The sequence below is a fragment of the Cololabis saira genome, chromosome 13 (assembly GCF_033807715.1).
Source record: "Cololabis saira isolate AMF1-May2022 chromosome 13, fColSai1.1, whole genome shotgun sequence".
Classification (NCBI taxonomy): Eukaryota; Metazoa; Chordata; class Actinopteri; order Beloniformes; family Belonidae; genus Cololabis; species Cololabis saira.
The window spans coordinates 10,199,940-10,216,479 of record NC_084599.1 but is presented as its reverse complement, the minus strand read 5'-3'; the positions used below and the strand labels follow the sequence as shown (position 1 = coordinate 10,216,479).

Below are 16,540 nucleotides of genomic sequence, written 5' to 3'. Positions count from 1 at the left end.
CGGGTTCTTGCCGGCAGCCCGGGGGTCTGGACGTGGCCGCGGTCAGCTGGCGTGTCCCCACCAGCACTGACGGCGCTCCTGCTGTGACAGGCTGATTTATAGTCCCGCGTTACACCAACGCAGAGCCTACGTGCGCGTCGCCGCGTAACCTACGCCGTCGTTTCACCGCGGGACCATAACCCAGGCTTGAAGCCTGCCCCCCTCCTGCACCGTGTTGTCTGACGGCTCCGTTAACTCCCGGCACACCGCGACCCCGCTCACGCCGTCGTCGGAAGGACCAGCCCGGGTTCAACATGTCGGTCGCTGGGTTCAAGAAGCAGTTTTATAAAGCCAGCCAGGTTTGCAAAACTTTTCCCCCCGCTAGTGAACCGCTAGCAATAGCATTCTTCTGTTTAGCATTATGAGCTAACATAATGTCAACACCGCCTCTTTATGCAACAGAAAAGTCTCTTATTAACCCACTTGTTTTATTATTGTTTAAAGTGTTAGTTATCTGACTGTATTTGTTTTTAAATGCCGTCGAAGTGGTGGGTTTCTGGCTGTTTTGACGCCAGCGCAGCTACTTTTGGCTGGTGTAGGGTTAATTAGAGTTTTTAAGTTAACTTCACAGATGTAAACATTCAGATTTAGTGATAAACATCCTGTGCTTAATGAAATAGCTCTGTTTATCCAAGGGGTTTTCTGTGAGTGAGGCAGAAAGAAAGAGAAACCACAATACTGATATAGGCAGTGCAGTGTTTGAAAATAAATGTAGAAAACTACATTTTATTTCCATTGAAGCAGAACTACGTGATCTTTAGATTTCAGTCTTATTTGAAGTGGACACATGCATATTCAGGATTAATAACTGCATTAAAACGCCGACACAATTTAGTGTCTGCCTTTTGTGTTGCTGTTTTCAATTTGGGCAAACTCTTTCAGTCATGGGAGGGACGGTTAAAAAACATTTTTTTTCTTTCTTCTTTTTTTTTTTGGTGAGCCTCTTTCCTCCCTCCCCTGCTGATCTAAGCAGGAAAAACATCGGGTTTCTGTTCCAGCTTCCTGTCAGGAACACGTTCAGATCCCTGCTGGGTTTTGAGGGAAAATAACGTGATCTGGGGGCTGTCATATCAAAACTGTTGGTTCAGACTAATGAAAATGATTAGCAGAAGTGACACAAGGAACGATGCAGTTAAGGGAGAAGGGCAGTGTGGGCTTTTCTTTTATATTTTGACTGCATTGCAGCTGCTTTTCTTGCCAAAACTACACAAGAGTCAATACGACTCCACGTAGCTCAGATTTGAGACACGGGAGGTATGCAGGAAGTTGGCTGTGGAAATATCTGTTCTTTGTGGATAACACGTCCTTGTTTTTCCATTGCATGTCTCTTTTCTCTTCTTTGCACTTTTCCCTCAAATGATTTTAATGAAACTAAGTCTTGAACCTGATATCTTTAGTTCAAAGAGCTCTAGTGATAATGAATGTCAGCCGTGACCAAGCACCAGGAAGTACAAGCTAAATGCAATGCTGATGGTACTTAAAACTGAAACTGATTACCAGCCTTATATGAACACATGTGTAAGTTTTCCTGCTGGCAAACAGTAATGGCTGGCCTACCAGCAGAACCATCATTTTCTATGCCATCAATTATTTTGGATAGTAGTAATACATATCTTAATCTTTAGTTTAGATCAGGGGTGTCCAAAGTCGGTCCTCGAGGGCCGGGGTCCTGCATTTTTTAGATTTCTCCCTTTTTTTTATCAAACCGTGATACAAGGAGCTTGGTCGTCAACAGAACTATCCAGACTTTGATGACAAGGTGGTGACGACTGTTAATTAGAATCAGGTGTGTTGATGCAGGGAAACAACTAAAACATGCAGGACACCGGCCCTCGAGGACCCACTTTGGACACCCCTGGTTTAGATGATTTGAGATGAATTGGGAGATGCATTTGGATTTTAAATATAATTCAGTATAAATTTAAAATTTGTAACGGAGCAGAGCATGACTTTAAATCCACCCAGAGCACAAGAGCGTTCGGATATGCACCCTTTGTAATTTACTCCTTCTTTGTAACATTAGATCATTCTGAGTTTAAAGACACATTTGAATCAGAAAGGATTAACATGCTGGTTTAAAAAAAAATTAAATAAAAGTGGATTAGAGTTTAGGACCGGCCTGATTTGAGTTTAAGCAGTGTCATTTGATATATAATCCTCAGACTGCTTTTTACTCTTACTCGAGATCACTTACTAATAGCTGCAGGTTACAGGATGATGGCATTATAGCTGAAAGCAGCAGACAGCGTTTTACAGATCCAACTAAAGATTAAGGGGAGCTGTGAGATTATTTTATTATTATTTTTTTTACATAACTTTTTTTTCCCCATATTGCTGAATTGTTCCCCTCTCAGGTGCAATGACTGAAATAGTGACAATCAGTGGTTTACTGATGTGTTACCTATTTGCAACTAGGAAAAAGTTAGAATTTGAATTTTAAATGCAAATTTTAAATGCTGAATAATAATTAAAATCTTTGGAGGCTCTTCTTTCCATTGAAAAGCAGTAAAATTGGAGGGAGAGATGAAAGAGTATCATTGGAATACAATTTTGACACCTCACATTTTGACAACAGTTGCAAAGCTTCTTCTTGACATTCAGGTTACCGAAGCACAGAGCTGTCTTTTTTATTCTACATGGATTTTGAGTGAACTCTTATCTTATTTTCACGGCCTTAATGTCCATGTTACTTTGGGCCCTCTTACCTACAATTCTTAAACTGCTTTTGCTGTCATCTTATTTGATGTGCATTTCAAATTTTGTACTGCCTAGGATGGTGACAGTTTTAAAAGTGTTGGTGCTTGCATTTTGCTACTGCAGAAATTTGCACTGACAACATTGTGGTTTTCCTCCGTATAACTCAGCCACATCAATCTTTGTCTTCTGAAGCCAAACAAAAGCTTGAATTAGGCTTTTGAGGATACACTGGTATTTAGCTAATACCCACTCATTACAATGACAAGCATGCTGTACCTGCCGTAGACTTAGCTTTTTGTGTTTTCCTGTTGTTTATACCCAAATCTTTCTTTTGTTTACTTATACTTAACTTGCACATAATAAAAATCTTAAACCATTTTGTTGTAAGTTACATTTTAGAGTATTCACTACAGATATCTTCATTTTTGTTGCTCATTATCAAAATAGCAGCCTCATTAAATTAGACTATTATTGCTGTAAAATATCCCAGTAGGCTTGAATAGAAAGCCCAAACAAATAAAACGCAAAATATATTGTACTGCATGTTGAAGTCTTGGGTATCTTCATAGTTAGGGAGTCAAATTCTTAGTAGGCTGCAAGTTTCATCTGCATGTTTACTTGTGACCTGAATCCCTCAAGGCTCCCTGTCATGTGCTCTCTGCATACTGCAGAGGCAGCCTTAAGCGGTCTTGTAAAAAAGAAGGTAAACTCTTTATAAATTCTAAGCTTTTTCATATGAATATATAGGACGGAAAGCAGTCATTCCTCAGCAGATGTTGAAATTAAATAAATTCATCCAGTGATTATAAATTACACGACAAATCGTACCATTACATTATTTATTGAACAAAAAACCGAGCTGCAGGGGCTGGGGTGGAGAAATTAAAAGAGAGTAATTGGCAACTCTGGGTCATCCGTTATTACTGATGATAATAGATTTATCAGTAGCAAGCACAAGCACCTGTGTAAAAGAGATTTTGGTGGTTTCCTGGTCTGGAGAATCCAGGTGTGTGTAAACATAATATCAGTTAAGAAAGAGACCTGCAATAATCTTAGGAGCAGCAGCTGACAAAAACCTTTTAGACAAGTTTCTAAATTTCAGCATTTTGCACTTTCTTTGATCATTGCACAAAAACTGTAAAAAGGCCAAGAGCTACACATCAGCCTTAAAAGGTGCTAGTTGGGGTGGGTGATTAATCGGTTTTAATCTATTTATTTGAATTTATAGTTTATGCTGATGTTTGAAGTCTAATTGATTTAGATTTTTAAATCTGAGTAATTGTAGTATAACACTGCGTCCACAAGCTTCTGCAGATCCATAACACCACCTCCCAACAGTCTCTTCACATGGAGAGAAATTCACAACTTGGTCGCATGTCCTGTTAAAAGCAATTATATTTCCACAAAAATGTTCCTAAAACCAGCAGTTTGTGTGCTTGTTTGTATGTGTATAGTTGTATATGTGGTCTGTGGCAAGCAGCTAAATGTAGCAGTATGACTACATTTTTTTCTTTTAGCAACGTAAATGGAGGCCCGCTGCTGAGATGGAGAAGTGTGTATAAAACAATTATATTTGCCATATGGGCTGCAACAAACGACTATTCTGATAACCGCTTTAGTCATCAACTATTGAAACAATTGGTCAACTATTCGGATTATGAATCTTGTAATTATTAAATTGCTCTTGTTTAGCTCTCTGCTTTTAAATTTAGCTTGAGGTTGTTGATGATATGCTAATTAACAATAAAAGACAAAAAGATGGACATTTCATTCAAAAATACATCTTGTAATGTTTTGCCGTGATGTTGCATTCTGCGCCACCATATTGTTAACCTGGCCCTGTACTCTTGCACAACTCTCAGCAGAGATGAAGGGAGGGAGAGATATGCCTTAATTTTTTGAAAAACGTGTAGTGACAGTAGCAGCTGAATGCTATTATGCATGTGCAATTTTCACCAGAGATAAAAGGGAAGGTAATGTCTCACTCTGTAGAAATTTTCTTTTTTTTTGCCCTGGGTCTTAGGTCTTAGCGTGCTCAATGTTGAAGTTGATGAGGTTGAATCTTGGAAAATAGTGCACGAGACTGGCTTGTTTGGAAAGTTTTCCAGTCTCTCTAAAAAGAATATGCCGGCACAGCGTATAGGTGATTTATGCTGTTTTCTTGAACCATAGACGTATGTCTGCCTCAGATGGGAACTCTACATTTTAACCCTTGCCATTACCAGATATGCACCTCCCAGAGAATTAACAATATATTCAGGTAAACTGTTGTAATGTCAGGGAAAATACTGATATTCAATATTCATCAGCTCCAGCTCACATAAGATATGCTTTATTACCTTTAGACTTTTTTGCAGCCTTTTTGGGAACCTTGCTGCCATTGAGTGGATTGTGAACTCGTCTGCTTTCAGTGTTCTGTAGTCAAATGTGAGGCCATATGTCCAGCAGCTGAAGCTTGGCTGAATGTGGGTCATACAACAGGGCAATGATCCAACACATGTGAAGACAACTAGGCCAAAATTCCTCCACAATGACGTGAGAGATGAGACAAATGTGATTCTACAAACTTAAAAAAAAAAAAAAAAAAAAAAAATGACGTGATGTACTTAGTTTTTTAACAAGTTGTGTTTTATATTCCAGGCCCATATGATCAAAGGGCATACTTGACAATTGTAGTTTGAGGAAATCACTTCAGTAAAAACTAACAACTAAGGCATGTGAAAGGTCTTTGTTTTTCCCGTAATCACACAAGGGTCACCAACTGTATCTTTGAGTCATTGTAGGAAATGACTAAACACTGCTGCTCTCTGTAAAAGAGCAGTGAATTAAAGTGAGTAAATAAAAAGAACTGTATTTTAACTTCTACTGGATATCTCCAGTTGAATTCTCAGTATGGCACTACTTGAAAAGATTGTTTGAAAAATATTGTATAGTCCAAAGTCCCCTAAATTGTTTCGAAAATAAAATGATCAAAACAGTCCGTTTCTCTTGACGTGTGTAGTGTTTCTTCTTTTCTTTATGACAAGGTTTTGTTGCAAGATTGCAAAAGAAAAAAAACACATTGTACTGATGTTTGTTTCTGGTGGCGGGTGGTGTATTTCATATTGATACTGGAGCTGTCAGAACTTCCATCAAAGCTGTAACTAAGTCACACAGATTTATTATTCTCTGACTTTGTTACTTAGAAAGTTTCATTTCATAACATCTATACAGTGGCCTTGTGTTATGCAGAAACAAAGGCATGTGGATCTGAAGCAAAAATGTATTCTTGTATGCCATTTTATTACTTGGCGATGGAAGATGTATTGCTGTCAATCAACAAGGAGGTATTTCTGAAACGTAACATGCATGCTGTAGTTATTAAATACTACACTTAGGACTTTTTTTAAATTATATAATCAGACTTTAAGTTCACAGAAAAGTTTTCTTAAAGGTTGTATCAATAAACAAATGCAGCAACAAATGAGTTAAATGTTCATCCTTGCATTTGACTGGACTGTACAGTGACAGAGCAGGCAATTGTAAATTAGACATGTTCTTAGGCTTGTTTCTCATAGAAATCAAAACCTTATGATCTGCATAACTTTGTCACTGTCAATTTTCTTATTTTCTTCCTCGTTTCTCTCCTAGATGGTAAGTGAGAAAGTTGGTGGTGCCGAGGGAACTAAACTAGATGAAGACTTCAAAGACTTGGAACGGGTAAGAAAGGAATCTTCATTTTTGTGACAAGAGCATAAAAGGCCCTGTTTTTTTTCCCTAGATGTTTTTACATAGTGCGAAAACTTGGTCATTAGAAAATAATTAGTTCCATTTTGAGTATTGCTGGTTTACTGGTATCTTTGCGTTTTGAACAAGTTGGGGTAGGAGACAAAAGAACACATTGATTAGCCATTCCATGATTATCTTGCAAAATACTGTCCAAACCAGGAATTGGGTAGAAATCCTCCCTTTTTTATATTTATTTTTTCTTTTCTTTTTGTGACTATTGGTTTTGTGATGTGTGTGTATACTCCATTTGGTTTGTAGAAAGTAGATGTTACCAGTAAGGCTGTAGTGGAGGTCATCTCCAAAACATCAGAGTACCTGCAACCCAACCCAGGTGGGATGAAAACCTTTTGTTGTTCTTGTATCTAGATCATTCCACCTTTTTTATATTTAAAATTAATGTTTGACTTTCCGTCCTTCAAAAGCATCACGAGCCAAACTGTCTATGCTGAACACCATGTCTAAGATCCGAGGTCAGGTGAAGAACCCGGGCTATCCTCAGGCCGAGGGGCTGCTAGGAGAATGTATGGGGAAATATGGACGGGAACTCGGAGAGGAGACTAACTTTGGTAAGATTTGTTTTTGTGTTTTCTGAATCAACTGGACTGGCCAGGTTAGCATACACAAACACGGAGTTTGGCTTTGATTAAGTTGGTTTCTCTGTACAGAGGACAAGGTCTACACATTTAAACAGTATGGATCTCAACTAGGGCTGGGCGATATGGACCAAAAGTCATATCTCGATATTTTCTAGCTGAATGGCGATACTCGATATATATCGATATTTTTTCTGTGCCATAATTGGGGTTTCCCCCAAAGCATTATAGCATAGCATCTCTGTTAGCTTCATTTTTTTCTGAGGCAAACCCTTAAAAAAACAGTCAGTTTTAATACAAAGCCTCGTGCCAAATGTTCACAATATCAAAATGTATAAAACAAATGAAATAAAAATAAACTGCCTGCATATATTAAATAAAAATGCTTCTTGAATAAAATAAAACAAATATCCCTTTCCTGCATAACAATTAAATTAAAATACACTGTGCAATTAATACAATGTAGACAGTAACAGGCAGACTTTTCCACTGAGGTTGACAGTTGTGCAAATAACAAAACATTTGTGCAAATCGCAAATGAAATATTCAAGTCAATTTGTCACAAAATAAGCTATATCAAAATCATAAAAAAAAATAAATACATTTAAATCGATATAAACGATATTGTCTCGTACCATATCGCGTTTGAAAATATATCGATATATATTAAAATCTCGATATATCGCCCAGCCCTATGCTATATACAATGACCAGTGCAAAACCAGCAGTGCACGATGTTTCTGTGCAGTTTGTGTTTTAGTCCAGCATGTTCTTGGCAGACAAACTCTTAATTGCTTGTATTTAATCAAAATGCCCATTGATATTATACTTATCGTCTACTTTGAGCATTATTGGCTTGTGGTCGTGTGGTTTTCTCCAGTGGTGTCAAAGTTTAAACTGAGGGTTTAAACTTCAGCAACAATAAAGACTTTATCTTCTGATGCTTGCCTTCATGTTTCAGGTGGAGCTCTAGTAGATGTAGGAGAAGCCATGAAGAGAATGGCAGAAGTAAAAGACTCTCTAGATATTGATGTGAAACAGAACTTTATTGATCCATTGCAAGGGCTTTGTGACAAGGACCTCAGAGAGATACAGGTATGTGATTGCACATCTTTATATCAAGTACTTCATAAGAGCTCTTCAAATTGTCCTGGTGCATTTTTTGTAAAACCCTTAAAACACATTAATCTGTTTGATAAGATGAATAATATTTACAGTATATATGTCCAGAGTACACCCTTGTTTTTTCACATCGCATTACTAAGATGGGTATACCCCTGAAACCAATTAAACTCTGGCTCTTACAACTTCAGCACCATCTGAAGAAGCTTGAAGGCCGTCGCTTGGATTATGATTACAAGAAGAAACGTCAGGGCAAGATCCCAGACGAGGAACTTCGGCAGGCCCTAGAGAAATTTCACGAGTCAAAGGAAGTGGCTGAGACAAGCATGTACAACCTGCTGGAGACTGATGTAAGCACTTATGACCATTTAAAATGCTGTGTTGGCGTCTTTTATTTGAAATGTTACCCAACCATATGGATGGATTATGAAACCATAACAACACGTATGTCACTCAGATCATAGTAGAGAAACATAAACAGATTCCAGATTTTTACAAAAATGTAGAGATCAAATCTTACTTTGAGTATTCATTGTAGTTTGATAGTAATCAGCAACATTTCATCAAGATACGCCACAGTCATTTTCAGACTGGCTGCTAAGACCATGTTAAACTATTTGTTGCTCTCTTTGCTGTTAAACTTTATGTGCCTTTATCACTTATGCACGCACCCAAAGAACAAACATAACATAGACCAGTAAAACTTGATAAAACACAGCCATTAATGACAGTGATAATGATATTGGAGAGAAGGCCATTACAGTTTTTCACAATTGTTTAAACACATTTCCTGATAGACTACCTCACCTGCACAAAATGCAAAATCCTACACTTCTCTTGTAAAAGCACACTCTACCCTCAAAACAGTGTTAACTCTTCACTAAATGGTATTTTCTTCTCAAATGCCAAACACATACATCATTTGAGTAGACATTTCCAAGCACCCACTGAACACTGATGTGCAGAATGGAAGACACTATAGTATGAATGGAAAACACTATATGAATGCCTCAGTAGAATCATGCATTTGTATGTTCAGTGCTACACCTTCAGCTGTTGGATGTAATGTATCACCATATAGTATTCTTATGTATAGGCTACTCAAATAGAAAAAACACAATTCTTTACTGTAACAACGAATAATATTTTACAGTATTTGGACTCAAAATGTGCAGTCCACTGGACATCACAGCAGCTGCTCACCTCTCTCAATATTGCCACCGTCCATTGTTCTCCAAACAACCAGGAGCTCACCTGTGACCCTTTTATGGCAAATTGCTGATTGCATATTGCACAACAGCCTTTGGAGTTTAGAAATGTTATTGGCTGTGTGTTCTGTGTGAACAGCAAGAGAGGGAATTCAGGAAGAGTGTGCAGGATATTGGGAATTGTGTGTAGTGTTGTGAGTAATGCGTGGTATGGAATGGGAATTTGAGTCTAGAGCAGTAAATGTGCTTGGAGTTCAGCAGGATTGGTTCAGCCATCTGAAACATGAGTTTCAGGTTGTGCACATCGTGTCTGATGTTCCAATAAATGTGTTTAAATAATAGTGAAAAACTGTAAATATACACCTGTGGCAGGGTGGAGGAGCTGCAGCCACTCAGGCTGATTAGGGCACAGGTGGGCCCAATCAGCCTCTCCACTCTGCCAGCCTTCATAAGGCATGGCTGCCCAGCAGCAAGGGCTCCTGAGAAGCTGTGTGAAGGTGCTTCTGCACGTGTTGGCGGTGTTTTATGGTCTAATAAAAGGGTCTGCACGAAACTCTGTGTCTCTCCATCCTTCGGTCGGCCCCGGTAGCACTCGCCCTGCTACAACACCATTCAGTCATAATCACACAGTGCGTTTACATGCACTAACAGAAAGTCGAAATGTTGCCTTAATCCGATTTTTATATTGAATTTTTTTAAGCCTTGTATACACCTTTAGCCGTGCTGTAGTCGAATGGAACTGAAGCTCTTGAAAGCGAGCTACTAGTGCCAGATAATGCTAATTCGATTTATTCCAGCATGTATACGCAACCCACGCTTAGCTGAGCTAGTGACTGCCCCGGGACTCCCCCTTCCAGCAGGGACAACACCGCCTCTTGTGTAATTCCTTGTCTCCGCTGGTTTGTCAGTACAGCAGGCTGCATGGTCTAGACAGGTTGTGTGTGCGTGCACACTAGCTCACTCACTCACTCACTCACCGCCCTCCTTCATTAGCTAAATCTAGTTTACCTAGTAAAGTTGTGAGTATTTGTTATCTTTTTTAAAATTCATTATCAAGTTGCCCTAATCTGGATACGCAAAAACAGGTTGAAGCGGGCTGTGCAAACATTCTTTGAGCTCTTCTCTAATTATTGTCTTCATGCCTGATGTGTTTATCAACTTAAGTAACTTCCACAGTAGCTCAAGGGGGTTGACATTGATGAGTGTGTTAAAGTTGCATGTGTGTATTTGTGTGTGTATACAGATAGAACAGGTGAGCCAGCTCTCCTCCCTGGTGGAGTCCCAGCTGCAGTACCACAGAGAAGCTGTGCAGGTGCTGGAGGAGCTTTCTGAGAAACTGCGGGACAGGTTGGTGCAGTAGGGAAACCTAAAAGTCCACAAATAGCAGCATTTTGTTTCATTCATGTGACTGTGCAGCTGTCCAAGTCTGGCACGGATTCAGACATAGTAACTTGATTTTTTTTTCTTTTTTGGTGGATGTTTTTTTTGGGATGTCAGATTCAAATGAATCAATCTCTTTCAACAGGATGACTGATGCTCAGTCTCGACCGAGACGTGAATACACACCCAAACCCAAGCCTATCTTTGACTTTGGAGAGAACAACCATTCAAACGGTGGTTACACACCCTCGATGGCCCCTGCCCCTTCACGCAACTCAGGTAAGAGGAATCCGTTTTGAAGGGTTTAAAAAAAAAAAAAAAAAAATTACCTGGTTTTGCTTTAACATTAAAACAAGTTGACTTTCAACTGACCAAAAAGTTAGGAAAAATCATATTGTTATTTGCATCACACTCAAAGCCTCAGTTAAGTGAAGAGTAAAGCTTGAGTTATGATTCTGCGTCAAAACGACGCCGTGCCTACGGCGTGTGGTACGCGTCGGCGCAGACCACACGCCGTCACTGATGTGCACCTCCCGAAAATTGTAACTATGCGGTGAGGCAACGCAGACCACACGCAGACGGAGAGGGCTGTGATTGGTTTGCTTGGTAGCAACTGTAGTGGGTCTGGAATAGCCACTAGTTAATCACACAACGCATTTCCGGTTTGAAGCAGTCGTGAACTTTCAGTGCTCTTTTCTTCGTGTATGTGTGATTTTTTTTTTTTTTTTTTTGCACAATAGTTGTCCTTTTCTCTTTGATTCACTGTGACCGGAAAAAGTCAGATAAACCATTCAGGAAAAGATCGCGAATTAGCGGTCACGGGGGGTACTGCACCGCGGCGAAATGGAATGACGGAGAAGTCCGAAGGGTTCACGACGGCGTCACGGCGACGGCGTGTGCTCTGCGTTGGTTTGACGCAGAACCTTAATTCAAGCTTAAGATTTGTGGAAAAGAGCTGCCATGCCAGAATTTCAACAACAACAACAACAAAACAACCAGCTGTTTCCAGGAACCTTCAAGATGGACTGAGCCAAAGTAGCGTGCCTAGACTGAACTCACTCCTTTAAAACCTGACAGAAAATCAACAGAACATTCTCCACATTTCCAGCATGATGGGTCAACACCTGCAACCAATCAGCAGCACGAGGCAGAAAAATGTGAAACATGTTCAGTGTTTGTTCCGCACTAGTCAGATGAAGACCTTAGAAATGATTGCACCCAGTCAGTTACAGACTTTCACCAGGACATTACTTAGCTGTTGACCATGAGAAATAGTGCTGTGTAGTGTGAGAGGAGGGAGTTTGTGTGTGTGTCTGTGTGTCATTCTGTTATCTTGCTGGCCTTTCTCTGCCTGACCTTGTTCTACTCGACTATGACATCAGCAGATCCGCTATTTCACTTGGCCTCATTGTCCTTTCGGAAACCAGGTTTGTGAGAGTCACAAGTTGTGTGGGCCATTTGTCGCATGTGTGGACTTTGAATCATCAGTGCATGTGCATCTACGTCTTCTGACGTGAACTGTAGGAAGTAGATACGTCTAATCTGTGGTTTACGTTGTTTACAAATGTTGATCATCAACAAGCATGTGTATGTGTGCAGTTTTTTTTTTTTTCTTTTTATCCTTTTTTTATATGCTGCAACCAGATTGCTTTAATGTACAAAATCGGTTGAGGTTTTACTGGCTCAATTGACCACAATGAACATTAAAGCCCCTTTCAGACATTTACTATGTGTGTGTGTGTGTGTGTGTGTATATATATATATATATATATATATATATATATATATATATATATATATATACACAGTATTTTCTGGACTATAAGCCGCACCTTTATATAAGCCGCACCCGCTCTATTTAAAAAAATAATAAAAAAAAAAGATATACAAGCCGCATCTGCTCTATTTAAAAAAAAAAAAAAGATATGCAAGCCGCAGATATTTATGTTGTTAGATTAGATATTTACTACATGTACAGAAGGATTTTGAACTGTAAATGATGTACATGTTTGTACCTAAATAGATCCTTTCCTAACAGTGTCTTTTAACACGGCAGCAACTTTGCTGATTAAAACTGGACAGAACCAAGAGAAAATAACCGGTATTTATTTATCTATTTATCTGTTTGAAATCTAGTTTTGATTCTAATTCCGGTTAGAGCGCCCCGAGCGGTGGAAGAAAAATCCACAGAATAGTGGATGTATAAACCGCATGGTTCAAAACCTATGAAAAAAGTAGCGGCTTATAGTCCAGAAAATATGGTATATATATATATATATATATATATATATATACATACACACACAACACACAAGTCTGAGCTGCTGTAGTCACAGCCACATCCAGTGGAGGTGGGTGACTTTGGCAAATGGTCTGCTTTTCAGATATTAAATATTAATATTCAGATATTAAAGGTATTGTGACATCATTTTTAACATGCTTTTAACACTATTAAAAGTCTTGGCCAACATCCCTCAAATGTGTCTAAAAGAGTGTAACAAGAAAAACTTAACTCTAGTACTCTTTTCCTGGCTTTTTATTACAGTGTTTTTTTGCGCCGTGAAAATGCTTCCTTTCCCCCCTTTCCTGTCAATCATTGCTCCGCTCCTCCTCCAAACCTCCTCCTCCTCCAGCCATACGCTCACAGCGGCGTCGGAGAGGGAGCGACAGGCGAAGCATGCACGGAAAAGCAGCACGGCGAACCACAGCAAACAATCATAAAAATAAAGGCATGCAAGCAGCAGTGTACCCTTATCTTAAGTCCAGTCAGTGGCCGCGGGTCTTCTTAGCAGTTTTCCTCCGGTGATTAGAACAAAAGAGGCTCTAAACAGCTCCTTGTTAAGCCTCATTTATGGTTCCGCGTTAAATCGACGCAGAGCCTACGCCGTAGGGTTCAGCGTATGGTGCGCGTCGCCGCGTAACCCTACGCCGTAGGCTCTGCGTCGGTGTAACGCGGAACCATAAATCAGCCTTTATGGCGCGCTGGAGAGGAGAGGAGACAGGGAGCTGGGTGGAGGGGGCGGTGATTTAGGGGATCGTTACGTAACGATCCGCCACCAAACCAGATGCGCCGTTTTTGCATAGTTATGCGGAAAATCCCAGAAAGCACACAATACACTGAATGTTAAAAGTTCCTTGTTTTTTGGGTGTAATTGATGTCAAGACACCCAACAAAACACAAAAAATCAAGAAAAATGTGTTTTTCATGTCACAATCCCTTTAAATAATCATAAATCATCAGCGACAAAAAGCTGGTTTTATGTGCAACAATAAACTGTTTTATTTGGTATTTTGCATGCAAATACTCTAACAGAGCCATAATATAACTCAGAAATAAGAAATGTTGGTAGGTGGGTGTGATCCATCAAGTGTTCAGTCATTTCTTCTGCCCATGTAAATCAATATAGTAGTGACTAAAACACCAAGTATGAGTGGCCAAAGCTTTCCTTGTTTCCAGCCAACCCAGCAGTGTGTTGGGTGGACTTGATACAATGAGAAAATTGTTTGGCAGCAAAAAAAGGCCAGTTTGTCTTCGTGTGGAGAGCTGCTGATCTGTGTGAGGTCACATAGATGGAAGGAAAAACTGAAGAATGAGCACTGGACACCAGTTCTACATAACCTGATCCGAAAGGATGTTGTACTTTCTGGATGCAGCTTTAACTTATCAGATCTCAACTTTCTTTACATTGCTGTGTTGATGATATGCTAACACATATAATGTTGAATAACATAAGTGTTTCCTTGTTACTGGTACTGGTGTGTGTCTGTGTCTGTGTCCCTCTCTTCTCTCCAACCCTGTCACATTTTCTCTTCTCTTTCAGTCCCAGAGCAGCCGAGCTGCAAGGCGCTGTATGACTTTGAGCCAGAGAACGAAGGAGAGCTGGGCTTCCGCGAGGGCGATATCATCATCTTGACCAATCAGATCGATGAAAACTGGTACGAGGGCATGCTGAACGGCCAGTCGGGATTCTTCCCGCTCAACTATGTTGAGGTCCTCGTGGCGCTGCCACACTAATACAGTGTGCAACAAGGAGATTGCTAGGGAAGCAGAAGAGAGAGGGAGTGGATGTAGTGAAGACGAGAAGCAGTTCAGAGGTTTCATTCTCACTCTCTTCTCCATCATCATCACAGATGAGCACTTTTTGTCACCTCAAGATCTGGAGATGATCCCAGACCAGAATAGAGGTCTGAGATAAAAAAAAGTTTCTATCCTTCAACTGAAAGTAAGAAGAGTTTTTCAAAAACTAACTGATAATTTGTTTATAAGCAATAATTTTTGAACCACAAATGAATGCTACAGAAAAAAAAAAAAACGTTTTTTACATTTCATAGCTGCAATTATTGGAGAGAAAGATCAGTAGATAATTTTAAGATCCAGGTAGGGCAATTTAAGAGTGTTTTTTGTTGTTTTTTTAAGATCAGAGTGACTTCACTGTAAATGTCATTTCAACGTGAAAAAGTATCATTTCAAAACAGGACTGAAGCGGATACCTCGACGCCACCTACTGGCTTGACTGAGAATTACTTTGATCTTCAGTAAAATGGAATCACAAGAGGCTAGAAATGGTTAAACCAGTTGTATTACAAATTGTGAAAAAAAAACTCTTGCATTTACATTTTAACAGGAAACATGAGCCAAAATTGACCTCTAAATTTGTGTTGAGGTCTTGTCCTGATAACGATGTTCTTATTATTTTCTCCCTCATTTTTTCTAATAAGTTAAGTTGTCTGATGGAGATGGCTTTGGCAGACCTAATATAATGGTTCCTTTTTTCTCAGTGTTGTGAGTTACGTCAGCCTCAATGTTTAAAGAGTTGAACTGGTTACCGAACATATAAGAACATTTATTTGCACATTGGTCTTCAAATGAGGTTGATACATGTGACAGACCTACTCCACCCACAACACACAGACCCAAAGTTAAATGCAGAGGTTGCACCTTTTATGTCACTTAAAGCAGGTGTGTGTTTGTTGCTTAGAAACACACAAAAAAAAAGATGTTTATCGGCTAATCTGTTTGATAGAGGAGACAGAGCCAAAAAGACAATAAAATGCAATAGAACCTGTTTGTTAAACTGCTAAGAAAACTGTAACGCAGCCATATATTCATGTAGTTTGTTTTTTTTACCTGTTTGTCAAAGCATGTTAAGCCTTTTTCCCTTTTTTCAGCTTTTTGTGTCCTGTTTCAGGCAGAGGTTAACTCCATGCAGTGCCTGTGTAGACGATGCTGCTGGCAGCATCTTAAGTCTTTTACATTTATCACTAACTGTCCTGCTGTTACCGTCTGCCCTTATGTCTGAGAGAATGTGAAGTTATTATTAGTCTCACCCTGTGATTCTGATGATTCACAGTGATTGATTATTTGATTCAATCGATCTGTTATATTGGGCTGATGGACACAGACAAGGCTGGCTTCTTGTTGTAGATTTTGCCACAGTCCACGGCTACAGGTGGGGTGTTGTGTACAGTATGAGGGAAGGTGCTGGGATGAAAAGGGAAAACATCATGGGAAACATAATTGTAAGATATTGTCCATATGGATGGATGCGGACAACTTATGTTACCAAATATTTACATTGAATCCAACTGATTCTGAATTGTCCGTGGTGAAAAAAAAAAGTTATCAGTCATGTGTTATTCAGTTTGATTTCTTTTATCCGTTTATTTAGTCCTCATCTTTCATGTTTACATCGCTGTCATTACATCCCAGTACTTGTATGTAGTTCAGGGCAA

General features: G+C 39.5%; 1 protein-coding gene across 1 annotated transcript; it reads left to right on the top strand.

Annotated features, from left to right (window-relative positions):
• Window positions 1-15,860, top strand: sh3gl1b (SH3-domain GRB2-like 1b). Its single transcript, XM_061737641.1, has 9 exons — window positions 1-338; window positions 6,367-6,435; window positions 6,763-6,835; window positions 6,927-7,070; window positions 8,059-8,192; window positions 8,411-8,569; window positions 10,671-10,774; window positions 10,953-11,086; window positions 14,629-15,860. Exons 1-9 carry the CDS (start codon window positions 294-296, stop codon window positions 14,820-14,822), a joined length of 1,056 nt encoding a protein of 351 aa, XP_061593625.1. The 5' UTR covers window positions 1-293; the 3' UTR covers window positions 14,823-15,860.
• The last annotated feature ends 680 nt before the right edge of the window (window positions 15,861-16,540 follow it).